This window comes from Sylvia atricapilla, chromosome 12 (assembly GCF_009819655.1).
Source record: "Sylvia atricapilla isolate bSylAtr1 chromosome 12, bSylAtr1.pri, whole genome shotgun sequence".
In the NCBI taxonomy this organism is placed as follows: domain Eukaryota; kingdom Metazoa; phylum Chordata; class Aves; order Passeriformes; family Sylviidae; genus Sylvia; species Sylvia atricapilla.
In genome coordinates, this window is record NC_089151.1 from 7,787,234 (window position 1) to 7,803,563 (window position 16,330).

Sequence of the window (16,330 nt, forward strand, 5' to 3'; positions counted from 1 at the left end):
TTCTCCCCTTCTTTACTGGGCACAAGTCACTTTTCCATGACAACTACTTCATTTGCCCCATTATTACATAGAGCATTTACAAAAGCACTTTCAATTCCAAACCCAACTATTTCTATCAAAGACAGTATGATGACTTAGAGTGTTTTGTTCTTTCTAGCAACCCCAAAAGAATGACTAATCACTGACTCAGGCATATCTCATTACGTTTTTGCCCACAGATGCTAAACTAGCAAGTCACCTGTGACTACCTCCCCTACTACTGCAAAGACTTCCATATTTTCTCCAGAACCACTTCCTACACCTTTTTTCTTTAAAGAACAGATCTGTCTGACTAGCTCTTCGTAAGACACTTGGGTTTAGCATTTTGTGCCTCCTGAACAAGCCTGTAGCCCTGAGGCAACATACCTCAGTCCAGGATGCTGCTATACAATGAGTTTTAAAAGGCTTTTGGAGATTTGTTTTGCTGTGGTTGTTTGGGTTTGTTTTTTGTTTACATAAAGGGCTTCTATTTAACTAGCGCTAATTTTAGTAGTCTCAGAACAAGACTGGGCATGTGCAGATCTCCATAATTATCTATAAAAACTGCATACAAGAAATTACCCAATAGTCAAACTAAAAGTGCTGGAAATCAAGTGATTCATTCCAGCAGAAGACTCAACAGCCCTTCACTAAGGAGACTCAAGGCCTGGCTCATAAAAACCAAACTGTCCAGCAGTCTGTACTACCACTGTGCTGGCCTGGACACTGATTGAAGAGTACAGAGAGCTAGCTGGTCCTCCTGAGAAAAAGATGGCATAGGATGGGCATAAAGCTGAACTCAAGCCCAGCCACCACGGGCAGTACAGCCACAGCTGTGCATTACCCACCACTTTGTCCTCCTGGAGCACAACTCAGGCTTAGCTGGAGATAGTTAGACTGGGGGAGAAAGGGACATCTGTTCCACCACACACAGCTGAGAGGTATTTTGAACAGCTCCACTCACCCAGGGGAGTGTCCACCAAGATTGCATTGTAGAGCTCTGCAGGTGTCTGAGCAATGTTCACTGCTTCCATCTGCTCGAAACTTCCCAGAGGATGGCACTTGGGCACCAGTTCGGAGATGGAACGCTGGTGCAGAGTCCCAGTGATCAGCAGAATGACATTGTCAATCATGTAGCTGTACCTGGAGGAGTGAAAGAGGAAGACTGAAACAATATACATAATATGAAACCCAGCAACAGGCACAGATCATCTCCTTCTGAACATCTACAGAAAGATGTATGCTTCCCACAAAGAAGTACTAAGGCACCTCCTTAGCATATGTTTATCATGCCAGCCTAGGAAAAGGCAGTCAGGCATAATCCCAGGGTGGGATTTACGCCACAGCTGAACCACACCATCTGGGCACCACCTACCACTGAAGAGCATTAGACTGGAACTGACTTCTGGAGGTCTCTGGCTGCATACCCTGCTCCAAGCACGGCCAGCTCTAGCTGCTCACCCAAAAAGACTTCTGAATGTTCATATGAACTTTGAATTACTTGCAAGGACATCTCACAACCTCCCCGGGGCTCTGCTTCAGCATCCAACCACACTCCCAATGAAAAGGCTTTTCCTAACGTTCCCCTGTGGTCATTTGTCTACTGTCTCTCATTCTAACCCCAAACACCTCCAAGAGGAGCCTGGCTCCAGTTTCAGTGCCAGCAACACTGCTCCATCTTGCCAAGTGAAAGGAGGAAGGGTCACATTTCTGCTGCCTCACTCCATTCCAAAAACAACAGGACTGGAAGCTTTGGCACAACCTTCACTCACACCCTCACGAAACTACATACAAGGTTTATCACACCTCTACACCAAAAGCTACCAACTTGTTCGCATTAGCCCAAGTTATGATGCTCCAAACTAAGTTCTCCACTTATGTTGTTCAGGATTAGTATATTCAGTCTTTGGCACTGCAGCAATGGGACATTCAATCTGGAATCACAGCACCTGGCATAAGTTCCACCAACACAAGCCCTTTGGGCCCCTTCTCTCTAGTATGTGCATTTTTATCCTGCACTCAGGAGTCCAGAACTGGGCATAGCATGGCAGGTGAGGCCTCCACTGAGCAGAAGAGAAAGAACACCTCCCAGTGCTCTTTCCAGTACTCCCAGTCCAGCCAGAGAAGAGAGACACAGCTGGCCTAAAGACTGGGGACACATGAAACACTGGTAGCCTTCTCCAAGTAGAAGGTCCAAGCAGGGGATCAAGGCATAACATAAATACCACGTGTCCCCAGCAAGAACAGCAGTGATACTCTAGGCAATTTACCACCAGCTAAGCCACAAGCCAACCAAGCTGAGAACCTGAAAAACATCATATGAGATGAGGCATTTTTTTAGTCAGCAAAAGTTGCCTTTGCACATATCCCTCAGCAGCACAGGGAGGCACAGATGCTGAAGAGCAGGTAATGTGGCATTTTACACTCCCTTGATCTCACTGCTAGAACTCTAAGATGTCAGATGATGGAAAAGACCTCATTTGTTCAAAACAAATGAGATCAGGCCTGAACTAGAATGGCAGAAGGAGCTATGCACATCTGGAGTTGAAGCTCTGCTGAGAGTCAGGCTTCCCACAGGTACTTGAGTACTGAAGAAAGGGAACTTAAGGCCAGCACTCTGGGACAGAGGTGAAGACAGGCGTGGTGATATTTGCCAGACACATTGGGATGCTGCTGGTCTTTGTATTTCCAAGCTAACAAAGAGCACAGTGCAGCCCTGCTTCCCTTTAACCACATCAAAGGCAGGTAAGCAGAACCAGTTAAAGGCAGATTTTGCTAGTTTTTATTAGATGGGCTTACTGCCTCTCAAATATGCTCAAAGGGCATGTTCATGAACAAATCAAATCCACACCTTAGTTCCTCAAACAGGTGCTGCTTTTTTTCCTCCACACTGCAAGGCTGAGTAATGCACCCCTTGGCCCTGTGATTTGTGCAGAGCACCGTTCTGTTTTTGCAGCCTACCTTTCCTGGTTCAATCTAGAACCAGGGCAATCAGCACAAGCTTTACGGACTAGGAAACCTCCTTTTGCCCTTTAATCCACAAGGTCATTATCTTCCCTCCTGTTTGTGCAGCTCTCACCATGGAGATGACTGCAATCTCCAGGACAGCAAGAAGGGCCTGTTTATGAGAACTGAGGTAAGTCCCCTGCAGTAAGCAGCTGATTCCTGGTAAATAAAAGCATCTGCACCCTAACACAGATGCTTCTCCATGAGGTGCGCCAGAACAAGGATACAGAAGATCTTTTCCCAGCTCCACCATCTGCCCTCAACATGCAAGTTTCCTTAGCGCAACACAGTAGCTCTAAGGAAAGACCATAGGCAGCAGTGCTCTCAACAAAGCAAGGGGACAATATACAATGAGACCAAATTTGTTACTTTAACTCAGCCTACAGTGAAGGAATAGGTAAGGAAATACAGTCATGTATGTCAGCACACCTCCCTCCTATCCCCACTTTACTACAGATACCACTCTCCACAAGATACTTGCAAGGAGCCTGGCCAAGGTCAACTGTACAAAAAAGGAACTGAGGAGAAATGTCTGGAGCCCTACTGCTCTCAGGTCTTCAGAGCAGCTTACTGGAGTCCCACCAAGCTCATTCATGCCTTCCCAGTCCAGCTCAGCACAAAAGCTAAAGCCAGGTTTCAGGAGAGCTGCCAAACTCTGTCTCTCTTCACACATAGAAGCTCCTGCTTTCAGACTGATGGTCTCAGGAAAGACAACCCAGCTGGCTTCCAGTGCCAGAGAGCAAAGCATGGCCCTCCTTGTTTAATTTATACCCCTTAACTTGACTGTTTCCTCATCCTTCAGGGAGGTCTGGGACATGCATGGTCTACAGCCCAAATGCCAAGGAGGCATCAACTGTTTTAAAGATTACTTCAACCTCCTTTAATCTTGCTATCAAACGATTCAGCCCTGCAGGAAGAGTTAATATTCGTGAGACACAAAGGGACTTCTCATTCAAATTTCCCTTCTGACAGCACTTCAAGCCTTCACAACAAGGGAGAAACAGCAGGACAAAGGTCTTCTTGTACCTGTCAAGGCCAGGCAGATACCAGCAGCACTACCTAATCCTTCACGACAGTTCCACTTGCTCTAAGCAAGACCAGACCATCCTTATTCACATTCAGTCCCTACTTCATCCCAATAAAACCAGTCACAGCTTAGCCACTCATGGCTATAAGGCAAGTCTTCCAGTGCCAGGGCAGCCGGAAAAGCCTCATCTGTGGAAGGGGCAACAGTCACGTTGTTGTATCAGGTTTCAACAAGGCTTCATCTGCCTCCATCAGCAAAGCTGTCCCAAGACCACAGCAGAGGTCCTGGCGATGCTGGCGTTTTCTCCCAGGCCCAAAGAAATAGATTAAGTACAGTGGCAGCAGTGTTTCCAAGGACCTCTAACCACTTGTGTAATAGAGCAACCTCTGTTGTCATCTTCCTCATCTCCTAAAAGGTTCTGACCAGCTTCAAATGTTTCATCTCTCACGGCTAATGCCTGCTCAGACTCCTCCAAGAGCATTTTAACTTCACTAGCTCTCAGTGCAGCTAGTAAGAGGACCGGGTTCTGGGACACATGAGAAAATAGAAGTAGTTTGTCACTTGCAACACCATGAAGTCTTACTTCAGCCCACTTGGATGGTCTCCTCATAGCAAAACTCTCTTTTACACTTCTGCTTTGAGCTGCTTTCTGCTCACCCAGGGACATGGGCACAAAATCAGCCAGAGTTTGACATGCACAGTTACAGCAGGTGTAACTCTTCCTGTCACCCACTGAACAAAGGTGTGGTATATTCCAGCAATTCACATTCACAGAAACACAACTTTAGTCAATACTGAGAAGTGTCCATAACATCTCACAGGAGAGTATAATTTTTTATTAAAGAACAGAAAAGAGTCAGCAAACATACAAATATCCTCAGCATCATCCAGAACAGGGAAGAGATGATGATTTACAGCTTCCTAAAGTCCGAGACAACTGGAGCCACTATCTTTGCTCCTCCAGCAACTCCCACGGCAGAATATGCATTGGGTGACACTCAGATAACAAGAACAAAGTCAGGCTAGGATATGCCTAGAGAGGCCAAAAGAGGGGGGCTGGTGGGGGAAACCTTCCTTCCAGCAGCAGCAGGCCAGAGTTCATTCTCACTGCTAGTTTTGGGAGGTATGGTCTCAGGCAGACACAGCAGAGATGCCTCAGAGAAGAGGAGAGAGCCAGCCCCCAGACGCTAAATCCTGACATAGTCACCCATGGGTAGCTATGGAGCAGAATCAAGCAGGAGTGGAGCAGAAGCTCAAAAGCCATACACAAATACTTGGACAATGCATGTTTCCTCCTTCTGGCATTACTTAAGTACAGACACCGATAAATGAGATATGCAAGAAAGACTGCAGTGGCCCTCTGAATATTTAGAAAGGCTGTTTTAGCAGGGGAGCACATGGAAATGCATGAACACTCATCACACAGGGTATTCACAACTTGGCCTCGAGGCACTCAGGCACAGCCCTGCAAGGCAATGACCCCAGAACAGTTACAGCTTCTCCCTCCCCCACTTACTAATCTAATCTAATCATAAAGAGTTATTGTCCTACAGCAGATAGGTTGGTCTTTTATTGCTTTCTGTTCCAGGATACTAAAAAAACCGTTAACAGTACTGCTAGTGGTCACAAAGCATGAATAATGATGGAACATTGCATGACCTGAGATTCTCAGGGATCCTCCAAAAGCAGAGCCAAAACTGCAGCTTAACCGCTGCTCTGCAAGGGATCATGAGGACAGCCCTCCATGTCACAGCCAACAGATAGCAGTGGGCCAATGCAGAGGTGCATAGCTGGGGTTTTGTCGGGATGGGTTAAGAAATTGCCTTGCTCAGGCAGCTTTAATGCTTTCCAAAACCAGCATTAGACGTTAACTCAGACTACTGTGAGCAAGGCCAAAGTTCCTATGTGACTGCATTGGGCAGTTACTCAGATTACTATAGAGGCATGTATTTATTTTGGGATGATAAAGGGAAATTTCCAGTGGGATCAGAGCAGTGCTCTGAACTTGGCAAGAATTCTAGAGACAGCTTTAAAAGATAATGAAGTTGTTTTGACTATAGTCACTTTAGCATCTAGTGCTTCCTTCTTGTAGCTCATTCAATTCATATACTCAGGGGGATGTTGGGAGAAGTAACTTAGGGAAAAAAGTTTCAGGCTGGTTGTACCACTACTTCCTTGGGTTTGTGCATAAATACACAGATTCATCTATATCCCACTGGATACTGTGCTGGTGCACAGAGACACTTGTCACACCTCTCTCAAGCTCCAAATGTTAAGCAGCCACAGGGGAAAGCAACACACAGACTTCAAAGCCCAAAAGAGCAGTGGCTGACACTAAGAATAGTGCCAACAGCTGAGATGTTTGTATCTGCGGGGTTGGCTTAAGATCATTAGTAAATAACTGCACAGATGTCCTGATCTGGAAAGGAGAGGAATGTTGCACATCAGGAAGATCTCAGTGCCTCACTGAGACTTGTTTGAGTAATAGACAATGGATATTAGCAGAGTCAAATCCTTTAATCAGTTTTTCAGCTCATATTAGATCATGTCAGACCAGCAGCAGGTCCACCTCTCATCTGCAGCTGAAGCTCAGACAGCCCAGGGAACAGCAAGAGCAGACACAGGGTATGAGGGTCTCTGCTCAAAGTGTCCTTGCTGGTCTCTTCCTATCTTTGCACACTGTCCTTCCCAGAGGCACACCAATACAAGCCACACCTAAGTGCCACATTCGTGGACCTGCCAAAGGGAAAGCTGAGAATTTCATGGTTGCCACCACAAACCAAGGGCACTCAGCCATTAAGTGGGTGCTCTGCTAAACTTAGATCAACAAGACCATTTGAGAGCAGAGTTAAAACTTCACAGTACTACAGAGGCTGTGGCAGCCTTTCAAAACCAAGTATCCAGGAATGTTCTCAGCATTAATCTATATTTAGCTGAATCTCCACATGATTTTTACCATCCTCTAGTCTAGGTCTCTTGGGATACTGACCTCAGTTTTCCACTGGTATCTTCTGTTAACTTACATGCAGTGATACAGTGTTAGCTGCACTAAAGACTAACGAGAAAAAAGCTACAAGAAGTAGCTTTTTATTTTAAGGCTTTATGATTTTGACTCAGTGTTCCTGATGTGTAAAAACCCCTTGAAACACCAGGGAATGTTTTGAACACCTTACTGCCTGGTGCAAGAATCTCTGGTTACCTAAACTTGATGCCTCAAAGCTTGAGAAACACGAGGCTAATATGCAAAGCTGAGCCCTGGCACTCTGCACCACGTTGAGCAGACTTGAGCCCTAATGAAATTTTAAATATTGACCAAAAACATGTAATCATGCTGCTTTCACAGGGACCAGCTGCAGAAGCCAAACTTGCATAAAATTTTTCCTATCTTACCTGTAGAGCACAAACCCCAAAACATCTCATGGACATAAAATAAGAGGAATTGCTGCATTGTTCACATTATCCCCAAACTGCCTCTAGTAGCTGAGAAACCTGAATGAGTTTACCTACTTCTCAGTGAATGTGTGGTCTGGACCCAGTTAATGTGCAGAATGTCCCTGTGCATGTAGACCCACTGCCAGCAGAAGACAAAAAAAATCATCATCCCATTTGACATGCAGTAAATAGTATGAGGTAGACACAAGATGTAGCTCAGCCTCTGAATATTGTGCAAAGCTCTACACAAGGATTTGCTAGACTTCAAATTAGCTTACAGAATGGACCTGGGAGAGGGGACTAGGACCCAAGATGCCCCCAGGAAGCCTTCAGAAGCAGTGCCCTTGGCCTCCAGACCTTTCCTGGACTGAACTTGCCAGTCTAGAGTGTTGAGTGAAGCAAATCAACAAAAACATAAAAGGAAAATAAAAGCTGCTAAGGTCAAGCATGAAAGACCTTGGGAATGGTTTCAGTCCAGGAGTGAAGCATGTTACATGTGAACAGGATCTGCTTAGTGAGTGCACACTCACCTAATCCCCCAGAGCCTGCATGCCAGAGCCCCTTCTCAGATCCTGAAGAGTTTCAGAGAAGACTTACCTTAGTGACACACAGGCTGGCATCTGGAGCTCATCACTCGCTATTTGCTGCATCTTTACTGCCACCAGTAACATTTTGTTAGCTTTTCTGATCACTACCACAGCTCACTGTTTGCCAGGCACCGTGTTAACACACTGTGAAGAACTGCTGCTTCATATGAGAACAATTAGGTTGTTCTCATTCAAATCCACTGGCCAAATGAAATATTTTTCAGGCATTGGGAAAGAAAACATCCTTTTAATGTAACATACAGTGAGACACACCTTTTTAAGATTCCCTTTCCAATGAGGGCACCTGCAGTCACACCATGACTCCCACAGCCACCACCATGAAACCCAGTCCATCATCACAGACATAGGCTCTGGGAAACCAGTATGAGATCAGCATCCTTCGGGAATGCAGGTGAACAGACGCAGCTCTAGTGCCACCATCCAGAGGACACAAGTCTCTGATCATTTCCAGACCATTAGCTACATGCCCTCTTATTTTGAATATTGCATAATCCCGCCAAGAACTTGGCTTATCAGTTCAACTTTGCACTCTCTGCAAACAGGGAAGCTGTTTGTCAGAAATCTGTGCTGCTCTGCCAAAACAATCTCTGCCAGAAAAGGCTCTTAAACCTTTTACTGCAGAATCTCCAGCCACTACGGTAATTTTTGCTTCCTAACCCCAGTGCCACCAAGGAACCTGACTGAAATAGTATAGTGTGATTTTAAATGCAGCAGCAGTAGGAAAGATCCTCCAGATTGCTGGACTTGTCCCAATGAACTACCTAACGTAAAGCATTTTGGAGGATATTTTTCCTTTTGCAGGAAAAGATTTCAAAAGGATGCAGTCATATTTTGTGACCTCCACAGTTATACCAGGATGCACACTCCAGTACTTTTAGAATGAAGACAGGCAACTTCCTACTCCAGAGAAGAGGATTAGCGCTCTTCAGCTTAAGTAGCAATTGAAACAATTTGGCTCCAGAAAAACCACTGCTGCAAAATTAGAACTGAACTCAAAGTTGTGCAGCAGAAACTAGATTTATCCAGCACAAGGGAGAGGCAGAGCAGGACTGGGTCAGGGAGAAGGTAACAGAGGGAAGTCTCAGTTAAGAAAAGGCACACACAAGGGGAAAAGGTACATACATGCAGCCTCATCAAAAACACATCTTGTGACCACAAAAACATACTGAAAGCCAAGTTCCCAGCTGCATCCTCTAGGCAGAAAAAGAACCTGGTTCCCAGCCCCTGCAGGCTGGTTAGATAAAGAAAAAAGATGACCTAGTCTGTCCTCTAACGACAGGCTTGATCACAGATTTGGGAGATGTATTTAGACCCAGCTAGCCCTCACTCCCACAGCACATTCAGCACCCACAGTTACCAGCAGCTCCCCCACAGAAGACATGACCAAACCCTTCTCTGTCCATCAGTTTGCTCCGAGAGTTCAAAGGGCCCAAAAGCTGCCAGGGCCCTGACACTGGTTGCTGCAAAGCCAGACTTCCCAGAGCAGGAAAGAGACTGTGCCATAGAAAGGGGGAGGGAAAACAAAAAACAAACCAAACCCCAAACAAAAAAACACTACACAACAAAAAACAAACAAACCAACCCCCAAAACCCACTAAACCCTTTTCCCTTCCACTGGAAAAATGCTAAAGCTGACAATCTCATCAGGCTGGAGTCAGGATTCTTTATCATAATGTTGCTCCTATCTAAACCATATACATGAACACTGGAAGGAAGGAGAGACAGGCCATGGCACCGTGTCAGGCTAACACAAAGAACAAAGCTTGTACAGAAAGGCAAGGCAGCACATCACTAAGAAGAACCTAAAACCCACTTCCATCCCACAAGTCAATATGCGCTTGTTGAATTCAGGAAGTGGCTTTTGCTGTTTCAAGAACACTTAATACCTGTTTGTTGCTGCCCTACAGAACATCACTGCATTCCCTCAGCCAAACAGTCCATTGTTTGTGTTGGAGCAGAGATGTTAACAGACAATTTGTGCCTATCACTCAGAACCTACCAGGCTGGCTGAAAGACCAGCAGACTTCCAGCAGGGAGCTGTGTGGCAAGATGCAGAGCTAGCAGGTGTGTTATGGAGACTGCAGCAGGCTCAGCAAGTCGAGCTTTCTGCTTGCAGTGGCAGAGGCTGCCAGCTACAGCCACTACTTGAAAAAACAAATTGAGGAAGTTGGCTGATTTCCCTTATTTTGGTACTAAGAACACAACACTTGCCACAGAAGAGTTCCTGGAGAGAACCAGAGCCAGGAAAGAGTCAGCGCGGTGCCAGGAGAGGAGCACAACAGGACCAAAAAAAAAAAAAAAAGAAAAAACAACAACAAAAAAAATACCCCCAAAAACCAAGAACATAAAAAAAAAAAAAGAAAAAAAATCAGTGTCAGCAAGTGATTGGGGAACAAAGACCTTACTTTGTGGGGTTGCTGCCTAGCCGCGTTCTGGGGTGAGTTTTGCTCACAAGCTTTTAAACACTGTCCTTTCTCCTACAGTCAGGATAGAAGCTAACTCCTGCCCACCTCCCCAGGTGACCATCTTCACGCTCTCTGTGCACCTGGGGACAGGCAGCACGGGGCTGGAGTGCCACCTTCTGGCAAGCGACCGACAGCGCGGCCTCCCCTCCCCGGAGCCGGGCATGGAACACACACCCTCTGCTCCAGAGACCCTGCACTGCCCCTGCTGCTGCTTCTCCTTTCCCTGGCCTCGCACATTGCAGGGGCTGCTTCTAAGAGGCAAGTGAAATGACATGGTATCATTCCAACTGGGACAAACGGCATGGCCCCTGGCAAGTTGGTGCTGCTCCCACAGTTAGACATCTCCCCAGATCTCAGCAATGTGTCCTGGGTCAGATTGCAGCAGCCTCAAAAAACAAGCACAACAGCCACCCGATGATCCGCTCAAAATCACCTCAAAGGTTCAGCAGGACATTCATGAACAGAAAGCTTAACTGTTTTTTAAATGCTTGATCCACCTCCTGGCATCAGCCACACACAGACTGGGCACTATCACTGAGTGTTAACAGGCCCCGTTCTTACACGTTATTATCCAGGACTCCTAAGAAGGCCAAAAAGGTAAGTACATACAAAGACATCCGAGCAGCAGTGAGTTTCTAAGCTGAACTGGACATGCTACAAAGCATTTCCTTCCAATTTGAGCCAGACACACCTCCTACAATCCCACTCAATGTTAAAAATCTCTGTTTACAACTCAAAAGAGGTCTCCGTGAACTCAAGCTTTCCTCCTGCACAAGCCAGCCCTGCTCAAACTTTCCACATGTTTCTACTATTTTTTATTTCACTTCAGCCTGTATACTATTAGCACACAGATACATCCAGTTGAATACAATTTCTTCTTCTGACCACCTGGTGCCTCAATTGCCTTGAGCTGTCTACCAGGAGCAGTCTTTATCATTTCCTGCTCAAGTTTCATTAACTACCATGAAAGAAAGGAGTGGGAAACAGTTAGGTTCAAAAAGCAAAGATAAATCACCACCTATTTGCGTGTGCACCCAGAATGAAAAAAATCAAGAGGTAAAGGCTTATCCCAATGTCCTCCAGGCAGGCAGGCAAGCAGGCAGACACAGTACCTCTGGGTGCACAAGCACAAAATCCCCAGCACTGTCAACATCCTTTGGATGAACATTTTTATGGTGCAGCCTCCATACAAGCCTGAGCAAGATGAAAACCACTGGCACAAGTATGTGCCACCAGCTCCGAAGAGAGCTGCTCTCCACTCCAACTTTTTGAGACACACATGGGAAGTTTTTACTGTCAGCAGACAAAATCTCTGAAATTTCTGTCCCCTGCCCCAAGCCAAGACCTACTCAACGGACAGTTTCAGGGAAGACAGTCTGAAAGGCAGCCCAAGAAGTCACATCTAGTCTACCCTCTTTTCTACCAGGCCTGTCACCAAAATACTAGGTTTATCAAGGGAAGGTATTAAAACCCATGGGGCAAAAGCAGCCCCCTCTCCAAACTCCTTGTGGTTCACTGTATCTTCTGTTTTAACCTGTCTGTAGAGCTATTACAAGTTATTAGAGATTCTAATACCCACATAGTGACTCCCACCTTGGACCAGTCAAAGCTGGTAACACCTCTACTTCAACAATACCCCACTGGTGTGATGAATGCAGACCCAGAGGAGACCCCTCCTTCAGTAGTGCAGCACAACCATGACTGAAAACCCAACTGAACACTTGACCTCCTTGCACAAAAGACTCTACAAGACAGTGCAGACATTCCATTTGGGAAAACAAATGGAAAACAGCTTTTTACTGCTTCATTTTTTGCCTTCCTCTAGGCAGCACTGCAGACAGTGGCATTAAAGCAAATCTTGTGGGTAAAAAGGAAAAGAAGAGATAAGAATGAAGACAACTTGAGGAAGGAACATTCTGTGCTGAACAACACATACAAAAAGAGATTATGCAGTAGCAAGAGATAGAGCTATCTGCACAGAATTGTGTTTTTCTGTAGACAACTCATCAAACATCAGAATAACAGAGGCAGAACAAGATCAAAGTTAAATCAAGTTGAGGGCAGAACACCAGATTTAAAAAGTGATTCCAACACCTGGTAGAAACCAACCAGCCTTTCTGATTACACAAGATGCTTAAGGTCTTGCACAAAACTTGAGGCGGATGTAGAAACTGGATAAAGATCAAGAGAACTGAAATAAGAGGGAACTGGATTTCCATTGCCATCCATAGCCTTCCTACCAAGTCAGGCAGTGTGTAACCAAGGCAGGCATAGTCTGAGACCATTCAGTTCATGTTTTTCACACACTGGTTTTTGAAGTGAGACTGTTAGGCAACAGGAAAGTTTTAAAGTCTGCAAGATACTGCTGTGCTGCCCAAACTATTGCCTTTAAACAGATATGACAGAAGCATTAGTGATTACTATGATAATTCCATGGAGACATTTTCATAAAACCTGTAACACAGCAAAGGAAAAGCAACAGTGGAGGTCCACCCACCTAATATTGCCAAGCTTAAACAGCACTGATGTCTTGACAGAAAATTCAAGATGGGCAAAGAGGTGTTTTAAGAGTTAATTTAAGTTTGAGAGAAGAGATTGCTCCATACAACTAACATGATGAACTAGAAATTGCTTCATTCATTGCAAACACTGCTGCAAAATGGGAGCTTAGTAATGTTTTGCTCCATATTGGGTCCAAAAATGAAAACTCCAGAAATTTTACTGGCAAGCTTATAAGTAAAAACTATTTCTTAGAAAACAGAAAAGGCTTAGGAGACACCTTTAACACACTGACACAGAAAGTAACAGATATGAGCCACTGGGTTAGAAAGTGAGATAGCAGTAGCACCCAGACACAGAAAGAAGTGAACACAAAGGCACGTGGCAGACAGATGGGTGTATACCTAATATTGGCAAATGCAGGAGAAGCCAGAGATAGATGAAAATTTAAATTTTTTTCATCAACCACAAAGGTCTTTCTACATCAGCCTGCATCATTTAAAAACATGTAGCTGGTAAGCAGCAGAACACACAGCTGCCAAAAATGCAAGATTAAATATCACTTGCCAGAGTGCTTGTGATGAGCCCAGGCCCAATGTACCAGAGGTGATACATTAACTATCCCACTCGAGGATAGACCATGATCTCCTTCTCAGAAATGCAAGTCAAAGCCACATTCTGCTGAACCAGAAACTCACTTTTGTCCCTGAGGCATCTCCTTGGTGTTTAGAGACCACTGGCTGCACAGTTTGCAAGCCAAACTAGAGCACACAGGAATATAGACTAAATAGAAAGAAAGAAAAAAGTCAATTTTACTTCCATGTTTCAGATGCAAGCTGGGACAAGCAGTATCCATCTGCCACTAACAATTCCACTTTGTTACCAAACAAAACATGAGCAGCACACTGGGAAGCAGAGGATTGTGCAAAACCTTTGGGAGAAGGTACCTCAAGACTGCTGGGCTATTTCAAGCTTTTCACATCAGCTGAACCTGCTGTGGAAGCCCCATGTGTTTCCATCAACTGAGACAGACGTGCTGAGGCTACTGGAGCCCTACTTTCCCTGCTGCACATTCCAGGCCCTGCCTTTCCCTAGGGCTGGCATTCACTGGATCCCACTGAGCTGTCCAAGAAAAACAAACCAGTCAAAGGTTAACCCCAAAAAGGAGAAGTTGTTCAATTTCTGGCCAGTTCTCAACTCCATGAACCAGTTTGTGATGGGGCCAGAGGAAGTCCTACAGCCCCTGGGGTAGGACAGGAGAATCACATCAGCCCTGATGAAGGCTGATCACCCTCAGTGGCTCAGAACTCGCAGGCAACTGCTGTAGTGCACATGCATGGCATGCCTATGTCTTGCAGCAGGATCACAGTTTTAAAGAAAACAAGAACATTTAACACAAGGAACGAAGATAAATGGTAACTCCAAGAGACTGAATCAATATTGTGATGGAAGGCAGCCAAGCAGCTGTACCAATGGGGCACATGCTCCCTGGGAACAGAAGCCTTTAACAACACAGTGAGATACCATGCTTTGAGACCTCCAGATACAACCACACCCATTTCATTCATGCATAAAACACAATAAGCACAGGGCTGAGAGTAGAAAGCTGGTCTGAGAGCTCTCAAGTCTGGAAGAAGACCAGCATTTCAAATGCTGTTCATGACCAGCTGGTACTCACGTGATAAAGTCCAGAAAACTTGCCAGGGGCTCATAGGCATGGTTCCTCATGTGACGGAACTCCACCACCATCTTCTCCTTCAGCTTGTCATCAATGACGGACACCGTGAGCGGGGAGGCTTCATTGGCCAGGAAGTTCCCATAGTCTGTGCTCTGGAGGTGCAGTTTCAAGTCTGAAAAAGAAAGAATAATTCCACTCTAGAGGGTTTTGGGCTGGGTTTGGGGAATTTTTTTCAGCATTGCCAAGAAAGCTGTTGCTCAGCACTTCTCTAAGCACTCTCTTCTCTGAAACATCACCTAGACAAATCCCACATGTTAGGTCATATACTTATATTTCTGCTTGGTTTTACAGGCAATCCAAATGCAAGAAAAGATCAGTGTTCCACCATATCAGCCTTGCCTCATCTTAAAGAAAAAGCTGTGACACCATCTGTGTAACTGAGCACACACACTGGTACCAGCTGTTCACTCTGCTAGGTCAAGGTGGAAGCTTACTGATTTTCTAGGAGGTACTTAAGAGAAATCTAGGGGAAGAAAAAACCAAAATAAGTTAAACACTCCAAAGGGCTCTGGTTGCAGGCTCCTCTGAAAAAATCACAACCAAGAACCTGACTGCACGCACAGCAAGTCACTCCAGATACTAGTGATATGCAGGCATTTGTAAAGCTTTCAAAGCCAAAAAGACAGAAACAGCAACTTAGAAATTATAAACCATCTTGGTCTCACATTATCAAAGCAGCTCAGCTAACTGCTGGTAAATAGAATTCAAGCATTAATAGGAAGACAGGGGCTAGTGAAGATGAAGGGCATTTAAATCCATCTCACAGGGTAGGCAATCCCTGCCCAGGATGGAAGAACATGCTCAGAAGTCTCCCCTTTCTCCAGTTTCAAGCAGAGGAAACTTTTATTTCCTCTGTTACCCCTGCTTGCAGGTCAGGTGCCCAACCAAGCTGCAGTCCTGGCCAACAAGCAACCACAACATGCTGAGTTCTGTCAAGATAAAAGCTCTGTTTAAGCCAAAAGCATTTAAGTGTCTCTGTGGAAAAACTGAATCCAGAACTAAGGAACGTCATACAATCCTACTCCTCAAAGCTCTACTAGTTGCATTGGTACACAATGTTCATCTCCCTTCAGCTTCACCTCAGAGGGCCATCCTCCCAGGAATTCAAGGCCTTTATGGGGTAAGGAGAGGAGCTGGAAGAGTTGAGTCAAACCAGATGTGAACACACCATCCAGAGAAAACAAAAAAAGACATTTCTCTCTGTTTTTTCTGAAGCAGCATTACTGTGGCTGCCTTTCCCTTCCACTGAGCCATACGAGTCCTCAGCATTATGGCACAAGCATCCACAGCACTGAGGTCAGAGCAAGCACTCAGCCTGGTTTGAGGAGTTTGATCTTTTGACATTACACCCAGCCATGGAGCTCCTCCTCTGGCTCCAACCTGAGCTTGTGCAGCATGATACTGTTCTCAGCCCGAGGGATCAGGGGTCAAACGGCTTCCAAGCCAATTGACTCTTCTGGGTGTTTGCAAGGAGGTCTAGCAAAGATGATTTTGACCCAGCACTCAGTAGTTACAAAGATATTCCCACTGCTCAGTG

At 45.4% G+C, this 16,330-nt stretch overlaps 1 protein-coding gene across 2 annotated transcripts in view; it reads right to left on the minus strand.

Annotated features, from left to right (window-relative positions):
- ATP6V0D1 (ATPase H+ transporting V0 subunit d1) overlaps positions 1–16,330 on the minus strand; it is a 34,463-nt gene that overhangs the window by 9,381 nt on the left and 8,752 nt on the right. For both annotated transcript variants that reach the window (XM_066327712.1, XM_066327711.1), the window contains exons 2-3: positions 14,734–14,905; positions 983–1,161 (exon numbers count right to left, since the gene is read on the minus strand). In XM_066327712.1, the coding sequence (XP_066183809.1) occupies positions 983–1,161; positions 14,734–14,905 (351 nt within the window). The remainder of the gene's footprint in view (positions 1–982; positions 1,162–14,733; positions 14,906–16,330) is intronic.